The 12016-nt window shown below is 42.9% G+C and overlaps 1 protein-coding gene across 1 annotated transcript in view; it reads right to left on the reverse strand.

Annotated features, from left to right (window-relative positions):
• LOC126458283 (juvenile hormone acid O-methyltransferase-like) overlaps positions 1 to 12016 on the reverse strand; it is a 357276-nt gene that overhangs the window by 37991 nt on the left and 307269 nt on the right. Inside the window, exon 6 of the mRNA XM_050095215.1 lies at positions 9349 to 9409. Coding sequence (XP_049951172.1) covers positions 9349 to 9409 — 61 coding nt within the window. The remainder of the gene's footprint in view (positions 1 to 9348; positions 9410 to 12016) is intronic.

The raw sequence follows: 12016 nt of genomic DNA on the forward strand, positions 1-12016 counted from the left end.
AATTAGTGAAATCAAAGTGAACTACAAATTAGAATATAAATGGAAAACTTGGTTTAGTTTAGAGAGTTACATACTGGCATTCAGCGGGCAGAACAGAAGAAACAATGACCGTGGAGCCAGCGAGTTCCACATAAGCGGGCGCTGTCGATTCAGCCGTCAGGGCATCGCCCGACCGGCTCACGTGTTTCTCAGTTGTCGCATGTGAGCAAAGGCCCTCGCCTACATTCCAAGAGCCAATGACCGAGGTCAAGAAGATTCTTCGAGAAGCTTTTCAACGTGACAGAAGAGGCAACGGCCGTGAAGTCGTTCACCTCCAGTAAACTGAAGTGTATAAATACGCGAGACGCGGTGGGCCCGACAGTTGAAGACAGTGGAAGACAGATGAAGACAGATGAAGACAGACGGAGACGAAGACGAGAGACGAAGGAAGAAAAGAAGAGTAGCAGTAGTTTTCAGTCAGTTTCGGTGCTGAAGACCGTCATGCAAGAAGAGACTGCATCATGCACAGACGCACCAAGTCCGCCGCTGTAATGGAATAGCAAGCAGCAGCCGCGGCGCCAGAAGACAGAAGTTAACAGGTATTGGAAGTTTGGTTTTTACATACCCGGGTGACTCGTGAGGACGGGAAGGAGACGGCCTCACATCAGTAGTTACCTGTGAGCTGGGATGAAGACCTGACAGCCGAAGACTGGCAAGCGGGAGTCCGTGGTTCGAGTTCGGGACACTGGCCTTCCCCCGCCGCGCCGCTCCGCTGGTCGACGCACAACACACGCGGCCGCTTAGAGAAGAGAAACACTGGGACGTCACATTCAAGGTATCACCATCCGATGCACGACGTCGCTCGCAATAATTAAACGGGCCACCTCGCGCTGCGCGTCTCCGGTCAGCTGGGCGAGACGGCGACACGAGATACATACCGCTACGCGTAATCAGACGCCGCCGCCGCCGCCGCCGCCGCCGCCGCCACTGCCGCTGCCGCAGCAGAACACTTCACAAACGACACAGCTGCCGCTCTCCGAACCAGAACGTCCCAGTAAGATACAGTTGTACGAAACTTTCAATAAAAGTTATCTTATGTAAAAATGATGTTTCATTCGACCTCATACCCGAGCCAAGGGAGAACCCACCCTGCCCACATGTTGTAAGAGAGAAAAGTTAATTTATTTAATATTTTCACCCTGACAGAATGCTTTAGAATGCTCATCCTGACAATTGACAGCATCAAAAGAGAAAACCCAGTTACATTGAGTGACAGAAGTGTCACATTTAGTAACACAACTGTTACATTTAGTGTCATAAGCCGTTATAGTTGTTACAATTGGTGTCAGAGAAAAAACCCTTGGCTCAATATGAGGTGTGAATGACAGTCACTAAAGGTCCACAGTTAGTATTTTTTAATGTGTGAAGGGATAGAGGTTTGCATAGCAGTCGTAATATTTTCTTTATTTAGAAGTGTATTTTGTCTCATGATTTTAAGAGTTTGTCGGAAATATTTAAACATCTTTTAAATTCAGTATAGAGAGATTGTGTAACTAACAGTTTGTAAAATGATGACACGAAATCGTACAAACTCAGAGTCAGCACCACAAGCGGTTTCTACTGAGGAAGCTATTCAGAGCTTAGTTAATCAAATAGCACAGCTTAAAATTGATAATAATGCATTATTTAAGCAGTTGTGTGAGGTTAGGCAAACCAGTTCAATCCCTCCCACCCTAGATTCCTCAGCAGCAGCCTTAGTAACTCCTTTTTCAGGTAAACCTGGCGAGGACATAACAGCCTTTTTTGATGATTTAGTAGCAGCTGCAAAGTTAGGATCATGGTCAGATGAACAGCTCTTACAAATGACAAAGTTAAGATTGACAGGAGAGGCTAAAGCACACGTCTTATACCATGAAGAATTACGGAATGCTCCAACATTTGAGGAATTGAAGAAAGGATTGCTTAAACGTTTTCAAAAACAGAACAGCTGTAGATTTTATAGGGAACAGTTAAACGCTATCACTCAGAGGCAAAACGAGTCGTTAGAAAGCTTTGTAGATAGGATTAGAAAAGTTAATATTAACACCTATCAGTTGACAACTAGTGATGAAGCAAATAAAGTTATTTTACAAGAGGCAGAAAATAGAGCTCTGGATACATTTTTACGTGGGTTATCTCCTGAAACGTCCCGTCGTGTCAGGGCAGAGTTTCCTAAAAATTTAGCAGAAGCTGTATCTGTGGCGACAGCTTTTGAAGAAATTGACATTGCCACCAGATACAAGGAGAAGCGAAATATATTTTCAGCAGGAGTACGATGTTTTAGGTGCGATCGACAGGGACATATAGCAAAAAATTGCAGACAACCTCAATGCACTAATTGTCAAAGAACAGGTCACACATTCAAGGAATGCAGGTCTAAGAAAGTTTTTGGAAATAGAAATCAGTTAAACTCAAACGGGAATGTCGGAGCCGCCGCCAGGCGTTCCCAATAAAATTTCATGCCATTAAGGCGAATGTGAAGGCGGAATGCTGGTTATCTGCTACCATACAGGATAAAGAGGCAAGGATACTGGTGGATACAGGCGCAAACGTATCAATAGTAAGTAATGAATGTATTGGAGAAAAGAAATATGACCCTCCAAGGTATAGATTGAGTGGAGTAGGAGGAGGTACAGTTAAGTCATTAGGATGTACATCATTGATTTTCTATATTCACGGTGTACAATTTCAAGAAGATGTAGAAGTGGTAACAAAGGTAACTGACGGGTACGACGCGATCCTAGGGTTGGATTTCCTGAATAAACATCACGCTAAAATCGACCTCAGACAGCAAACTGTAGAACTTAGCGGAATAGTGTTTCAGCTAGGTGACACCGCTGCAAGGGGCCCTCTGCCGCAAGATTTCCCTAACCGGAAGGCGAAATCAACTATACTGCGTGCAACGTCCTTGAAGGTTGATTCGCGGGATCAGATACCATCTGGCTCAGGAAAACTTCTCTGGATGACCGTTGACCACGAAGTACCTACAGATACAGTGTGTCTAATAGAGCCATTAGAGGAAAATGAGGAATTAGATGTATCACATTGTTTTGTACGTAGGAGTGTTGTACGGGTTCAAGACGTTGAGGGAGAAAGAAAAGTACCGGTACATATTGACAATTTCGGAGTGGAGGACAAAGAGTTGCACAAGGGAATATTAGTAGCTACAGTCAGTACTTTTGAAGAAGAAGATTTCATTTGGTCAGATATTAATGATGGTCAGAAACCAGACGCCTATAAAACCGCATTGCGCCAGAAGATTGAGCATTTGAAAGGAAATGATAGAGACACGATAGAAGCAGTTTTAGTTGAGTTCCAAGATTTATTTAATGCAGAAGGTCCATTGCCAGCAACAGACATCACACAGCATAGGATCCCAACAGGAAATAGCCCCCCAGTTTATAGGAAGTCTTATAGAGTTGCGCATCACTTACAGCCAGTACTGGATGAATTTATAGAACAGCATCTAAAAGATGGAATTATAGAATATTCTGATTCGCCTTATAATTCAAATATCGTAATTATTCCAAAGAAGTCTCCCGACGGTACGAAACGATATAGATTTTGTTGTGACTACAGACATCTTAACAAGCAAACTATCTCAGATGTTTATCCTCTTCCAAACATTACAGATATCATTGACAGTTTGGGTAACAGTAAATACTTTTCAACAATCGATCTACGTAGCGGATATCATCAATTGGAAGTTGCACCTGAAGATAGGCATAAAACAGCATTTTCTACCCCTGGAGGCCACTGGCAATTTAAAAGAATGCCTTTCGGTTTGAAAAATGCACCAGCAACTTTTCAAAGACTACTCGATGGAGTATTGCGAGGACTCAAAACTCAGCAATGTTGTGTATATCTAGACGATATTATTGTATTCTCCAGAGACATTAATGAACATGCTGTGCGTCTGCGTAATGTTTTTCAGAGACTTAGAAAAGCTAAATTAACATTAAATATGGAAAAATGTACTTTTGCATTGACAGAGGTGACATACCTAGGGCATGTCATTAGTGAAAAAGGAATTAAAACAGATCCTCGATTAATTTCGGCAGTTAAGGACTTCCCAACACCACAACGCGTTGAGGAAGTACAAAGTTTCATTGGTCTCGCATCGTATTACCGAAAATATGTTCAAAATTTTGCTGAAATTGCCCGACCCTTAACCCAATTGTTGAAAAAGGGTGCAAAATTTCATTGGTCTGAAGATTGTGAATCAGCATTTCAAACCCTTAAAGATAAGTTAACACACAGTCCAGTATTAGCCTACCCAGATTATAACAAAGAATTTATTTTATCCTGTGACGCAAGTGGTCATTCAGTAGGAGTTGTTTTGAGTCAGAATATTAATGGCGCTGAACACCCCATAGCCTACGCTTCGAGACAACTAACAACGGCAGAAAGAAATTATTCCACAACGGAGAAAGAATTGTTAAGTGTTATTTATGGTATCAAATACTTTAAATGCTACTTGTATGGTAGGAAATTCAGGGTCATTACAGACCACGCAGCTTTAAAGTGGTTGCTTGGATTAAAGGATCCATCTAGTCGTCTTACCCGTTGGGCCCTATGTCTTTCCGAAATGGATTTCGAAGTTATCCATAAACCAGGCAAAAAACACACAAATGCAGATTGCCTAAGTCGGAAAATAGCGCTTTTGGAAGCAACAGGCCGAGATACTGAGGACTGGAAAAAGGCACAAGATGAGGATACAGAATGTAAAAAATACGCAACTCAAAAACAATTTTGCTTTGAAGATGGTGTATTATGCCGTAAAACAAAACTTGGACCACGAATTGTTGTTCCCCAACACCTTAGACAAGAAATAATGGCAGAGGCCCACGATCATATCCTTGCAGGACACGGTGGACAGCGAACAACCGAAAGACGAGTAGCAGAGCGATTTTGGTGGCAAACCAGAAAGCAGGATGTTGCGCAGTACGTTCGTAATTGCATTGCGTGCGCACAACGAGCTGAACTTTCTCGTTCAAAAATACCCTTACAGAGGCTCCCCGAGGCTTCATGTCCATTTCAAATCTGCGGATTGGATCTCTACGGGCCATTTCATAAAACACCTGCTGGTAATAAGTATGTTCTTACAATTATCGATCACTTTTCACGCTATCTAGCTATGGTGAGTCTCCCAGATCAGCAAGCAAATACAGTTGCCCAAGCTTTAGTTAACAACTGGATACTTAAATTTGGCGTACCTGAAGCTATTATCACAGATCAGGGATCTAATTTTATGTCTGAACTAATGAAACAGCTCTGCCACTTATTAAAAATACGCAAATTACGCACAACTCCGTTACACCCTCAGTGCAACGGGCGCACAGAAAGAGTTCATCGGACAATTGGCAAGATGCTTAGTTATTATATTAACGAACAACATTCTAGTTGGGATACGTATTTACCAATAATCGTGTCGGTATACAACGCCAAAACGCATGAAGCAACTGGCATGTCACCTTATGAAGTGGTCTATGGGAAAAAAATGCCGTCCCCTTTTGATGTAATCAGGCAGAAAAACGGAAAAGTCGGAGAAACAGTACGAGATTTCAGTCGAATGATGAAGGATGTATGGAAAAAGGTTCAAAAATCTAATACAAAGGCTTTGGGACGACAGGAAAGATTAGGTAATGCCCAAGCTAAATATCCAAATTACAAAATCGGTCAGTGGGTTATGCTTTCAGCTCCTTACATAGCGAAAGGAAAAACGAAGAAATTTGTAACAAACTACAGAGGTCCTTATCAAATTATTGAGATCACGTCACCAGTCAACGTTAAATTGCAACTGCCCACCCGAACTACCATTGTCCATGCAAGTCGGTTAAAACCTTTTAAGGGGGCTCCAGATGTAATTCCTTCAACAATAGTGTCTGCTTTTCCGGAGGGTGGAGGAAGTTCCCGTAAAGGAAAAAGAGTGGCCACGCCAGCACAACATACAGACATGGCACCATACAATCTTCGTTCAAGAGTGCGAATGTCCTAGTTGAATCTTAGTAGACTGTAGTATACAAATGTAAATAATTAATAAATGATAATGGTTTATTTTTTAAGAAAGAAAAGTTGAACGTAGAAACATGTAGATCTTGTAGTTAACAATGTATTCCTTCTTTTCTTTGTTTTTACTAGGTTGGTAGGTTCATAACCATGTTGTTTGCTTTTTTCAGAAAACGGCATGCAGGCATTTCCTACATAAAACCTATCCTACCTCAATTACTCCCTTGACAGTTCCCTTCTGAAGTCATTAGATATGTTCATAAACTCACAGCAAGGCAAAGTTGATGCCAATGTTATGATGCAACATGTCTTAAAATTAAAAGGTGAACGCAAAACTAAAATTATAATGCTAGGAACGGGAATATCTGGAACCTTTGTGTTGGTGTTTCTGCTTTGTACAGTTTCCTTTTATTTAAGACGAAAAAATAAGCCAAATCATAATATGACACTTCATCAAATCCGTGTTAACTGGATACCACACTCTTAACTGGTGTACTTCAATGGTTACTTTTCAGCATTAGTGTATTAATTTTGTTTCTTGTACTTCACTCTTTACTAAACAGTCTTATGTTAAAGTAAACAATACTGTAGAATAGATATTCTTGCATTAGTATAGGGTAGATTAAACAGCTGTTGCTCAGTAATTTTCTAAGTGCACAATCTATTTTTTGTTTATTAATTGTCATCAAGATTTGTTACACTTATTACAACCATTTATGTAGGAACTATGTGATTCATGACCGTACAGTGCTTTTGTAAAGTGATAAAATATTTTCCACATACTTAATGTGAAGCGTGTGTAATCTTTTAACTCGAGAGTTTTCAGTGTTTGTGCTTTTTCCGTGTGAAGAGTGGAGGAATGTTGAGTGGTAAATTCGAGGGCGAATTTCTCCGAAGGGTGGAGGAATGTTGAGTGGTACTTACGTAAATAAATTAGTGAAATCAAAGTGAACTACAAATTAGAATATAAATGGAAAACTTGGTTTAGTTTAGAGAGTTACATACTGGCATTCAGCGGGCAGAACAGAAGAAACAATGACCGTGGAGTCAGCGAGTTCCACATAAGCGGGCGCTGTCGATTCAGCCGTCAGGGCATCGCCCGACCGGCTCACGTGTTTCTCAGTTGTCGCATGTGAGCAAAGGCCCTCGCCTACATTCCAAGAGCCAATGACCGACGTTAAGAAGATTCTTCGAGAAGCTTTTCAACGTGACGGAAGAGGCAATGACCGGCTCACGTGTTTCTCAGTCGTCACATACGATCAGAGGCCCCCGCCTACATTCCAAGAGCCAATGACCGAGGTCAAGAAGATTCTTCGAGAAGCTTTTCAACGTGACAGAAGAGGCAACGGCCGTGAAGTCGTTCACCTCCAGTAAACTGAAGTGTATAAATACGCGAGACGCGGTGGGCCCGACAGTTGAAGACAGTGGAAGACAGATGAAGACAGATGAAGACAGACGGAGACGAAGACGAGAGACGAAGGAAGAAAAGAAGAGTAGCAGTAGTTTTCAGTCAGTTTCGGTGCTGAAGACCGTCATGCAAGAAGAGACTGCATCATGCACAGACGCACCAAGTCCGCCGCTGTAATGGAATAGCAAGCAGCAGCCGCGGCGCCAGAAGACAGAAGTTAAAAGGTATTGGAAGTTTGGTTTTTACATACCCGGGTGACTCGTGAGGACGGGAAGGAGACGGCCTCACATCAGTAGTTACCTGTGAGCTGGGATGAAGACCTGACAGCCGAAGACTGGCAAGCGGGAGTCCGTGGTTCGAGTTCGGGACACTGGCCTTCCCCCGCCGCGCCGCTCCGCTGGTCGACGCACAACACACGCGGCCGCTTAGAGAAGAGAAACACTGGGACGTCACATTCAAGGTATCACCATCCGATGCACGACGTCGCTCGCAATAATTAAACGGGCCACCTCGCGCTGCGCGTCTCCGGTCAGCTGGGCGAGACGGCGACACGAGATACATACCGCTACGCGTAATCAGACGCCGCCGCCGCCGCCGCCGCCGCCGCCGCCACTGCCGCTGCCGCAGCAGAACACTTCACCAACGACACAGCTGCCGCTCTCCGAACCAGAACGTCCCAGTAAGATACAGTTGTACGAAACTTTCAATAAAAGTTATCTTATGTAAAAATGATGTTTCATTCGACCTCATACTCGAGCCAAGGGAGAACCCACCCTGCCCACATGTTGTAAGAGAGAAAAGTTAATTTATTTAATATTTTCACCCTGACAGAATGCTTTAGAATGCTCATCCTGACAATTGACAGCATCAAAAGAGAAAACCCAGTTACATTGAGTGACAGAAGTGTCACATTTAGTAACACAACTGTTACATTCAGTGTCATAAGCCGTTATAGCTATTACAAATGTGCTTGGTGAACAAAAGTAATTTTCTTCATACACTTCTTCTTAAGCAGCCAGTACTGTGAAGCCTTAATTCCTGAATGGATCACGCTCTTTATTATTACGGCTATTACTTTTATTATTGTGACCATTAGTATTATTATTCCACAATGAGATTTTCACTCTGCAGCGGAGTGTGCGCTGATATGAAACTTCCTGGCAGATTAAAACTGTGTGCCCGACCGAGACTCGAACTCGGGACCTTTGCCTTTCGCGGGCAAGTGCTCTACCAACTGAGCTACCGAAGCACGACTCACGCCCGGTACTCACAGCTTTACTTCTGCCAGTACCTCGTCTCCTACCTTCCAAACTTTACAGATGCTCTCCTGCGAACCTGGAGAACTAGCACTCCTGAAAGAAAGGATATTGCGGAGAAATTATTATTACTTCTGCACATGTGATGCAACTGTTTCTTCCTTTTTGTTCTGGTTGTATATTCTGTGAAATTGCAAATGTACTCTGTAGGTTTACCACGTGCTTTCAATGAAACGAAGCGAAAACAGACTGCCAAGTGCACAGTTCTATAAACATGACGTAGTTCCATATAACACTTTCACTCGTAATATAGTAAAGAAAAATTGCAGTCATTGGGTTTTAAACCCAGTATGCTTAGTACAACGATCTATTGCTCTACCAACTTCCCCACGGAAACTATACCTGATAGTTACCGATCGTAATGCTTTATGTGCGCTCCATAGTTCTCATGTTGCTTTTAATTAACGTTTACGTCGTTCTACTGGACGACAGCACATAGTACAATCTAAATCGGTGCTTTGGTTGACACACTATCGACATACAACGATTGGTACAGGTGTCGGACAGCTGGGGGTTTTGGCGTTAGATGCACCCAGGCGCATGTAAAGCGTTGTTTCTGAGACACTGGCTGACACTAAAGGTAAAGGAGCTGCTCACCTCTGCGCTGCATCTCACTCGGGAAGAAGAGCACCTGCGGCGCGACGTCACAGCGCAGCACCTGGTGGCCCTCGCTCTGCAGCAGCTGGCGGAAGTCGCTCACTGGGCCCTCACTGTGCTGGTACGGAGAAACGAACTCCTCCACGTCCTGAGATGAACGGCAAAATCCGTGAACATCGACGCTCCACTACAACGCTTGCAAACGATTTGTCTTCAGAAAAGAATACATCACATTCTGCTCCCAACCCTATGCCTCATGGCACATATCCTCGTAACAGACCTAGATGCAACAACTGTCACATACGTCCTTCTATAACACCCCCCAAGTTCCCGGGATTTGCGAAATTACAAATTAACAATGACCGTGAATTATGAATTTTGACCCGTGTCGGGATAAGGCATCCGAATCCGAAGTAAATAATGATTATTCCGCGGGAAACAGGAGACGTTGTAACTTGATCGTTATTGAATGAGTAATTTCATTCAATAACGATCGGTAAACGAAATAATGGAAATAATTTTGAAATAAATTTTGCCAGTTGAAATTTTACCGAAAGAAATGATTAAGTTGTAAAAGTAATTAAAAAATCGGTCGGCAGCTCAACTGATGAGCGACAGTACTGTTAAGTACGTGAATAATTGTGTCAAACATAAAGTTTACCTGTTTGTAGCGCAGCAGGTGGAACATGAACTTTTACGTGAGTGCTGTGTCAGGCTCAGTAGTCATATAAAATAATGTCATAACAATCTAACTACACTTAAACATTAGTGGTCAACTTTCAATAAGTACTTTGATAGTTATTTTGTTCATAATTTGTCAGCTAAGTGCAATGCTGACAACACAGATAATTATCTGTCTAGATTTTGAATAATGGACTGTCATTCTGTCTTTAAAATTACGTACTTTGCACAGTTTGATCTACTGATAATGAAATATATCGCCAATAATTGATTAACTATGTTTTGAATGATAAAAATTCATTAATTGGGCGATTGTCAGGTGGAATAAGCTTTATAATTTCATGAAATATCCTTGAACTAACTTCAGCTGAAAAAATGGTTCAAATGGCTCTATGCACTATGGGACTTAACATCTGAGGTCATCAGTCCCCTAGAACTTATGATCTACTTAAACCTAACTAACCTAAGGACATCACACACACCCATTCCCGAGGCAGGATTCGAACCTGCGACCGCGGCGGTCGCGCGGTTCCAGACTGAAACGCCTAGAACCGCTCGGCCACACCGGCCGGCCACTTCAGCTGAATATGCATGGAAATAAATCTTAATAATTTTATTACTTCAGTCTATTATTAAGTTACTACGGTTCGCATAAGCTTATTAAGTGCAACAATTAACTATGATAACCAATCGTTCAAAACAGTCTGAAATTTACTGTTCACCGTGTATGCTAATGATTTGATAATTAACATATTTTCTCTGGATTATGGCGTGACACACTCGGCTGAATTAGATAAATAAGGATCGGAAGGAACCTACTTGGTGTTATTGTCGGGTGGAATGCAACACTTCGATTAGACAAATCTTGTTATTAATTGTTCAACTACGGAGAAAAGCACAGTCACTGGCAAGCCTTCTACAATTTAATCCTACGAAAATTATGTAGATCTTACTTCCCTCGTTGTCGGTGGATCGACGGAACTCCACGGCGGCGACACAATGTGGCAGTGGGCTTTTACTGTTGCGACTTGGGCCCACAGTGCGCTTCACATTTAAGCCCTCGTTTCTTCAGCACTATGCCCATTAATCCGTAATGACTTGCCCGGCCATGCTCCCAAATATGCCGACCATTACTTTCCCGTCGTACTTAGATCCACACACTAGTCGTTAGATGTAACATAGCTAGGAATAGCAGCATTCGACTGTACATCTTACGCCGAGCACGGCGTCACTGCTACTACTGCCCGCAGGCGCGCTCCCGCGCCCAGAGGCACGACAAACAATCTCTCTGACTTCAACGTTAACTATGTATGCCCTGACTTGCCAGTGTTAAATATTACATGATTTAAACATAGTATTTACAATACATATTTACACTAGACAATACATCGTATACAAACCGTTTCATGTGTTAAGTGGTGGTGATGTTGGTTAGTGTTTAACGTCCCGTCGACAACAAGGTCATTAGAGACGGAGCGCAAGCTCGGGTCAGGGAAGGATTGGGAAGGAAATCGGTTGCGCCCTTTCAAAGGAACCATCCCGGCATTTGCTCATGTGTTAAGTAAGCGGAAAAATTCATAACATGGACTGCGTTGTAGCGTCACACTTCCACCATCACCTACTCTAGTCCATCAAAGGCAGTGCTACCTGTGAAACCAGTCAAGTGATCCAAAAGCTAAGCTGCAATTACTGTGCCGCATTTATGTCGGCGTGACTGCTAACAAGCTGTCTGTCTGCATGAACGGCCACTGACAAACTGTGGCCAAGAAACAGCTGGACCACCACATTGCTGAGCATGCTGCCAGCACAACTTTCTTCATGTCAATGGTTGCTTCACAGCCTGCACCACCTCGGTCCTTCCCACCAGCAACTGCTTTTCTGAACTGCTCAGGTGGAAACTCTCCCTGCAGTATATTCTATGTTCCTGTAACCCTCCTGGCTATGTATGTCGTTAGTCTTTGTCCTACTCTCTAGCCCCTTGCCTGTT

Source organism: Schistocerca serialis, chromosome 2, assembly GCF_023864345.2.
Source record: "Schistocerca serialis cubense isolate TAMUIC-IGC-003099 chromosome 2, iqSchSeri2.2, whole genome shotgun sequence".
Taxonomy (NCBI): Eukaryota; Metazoa; Arthropoda; class Insecta; order Orthoptera; family Acrididae; genus Schistocerca; species Schistocerca serialis.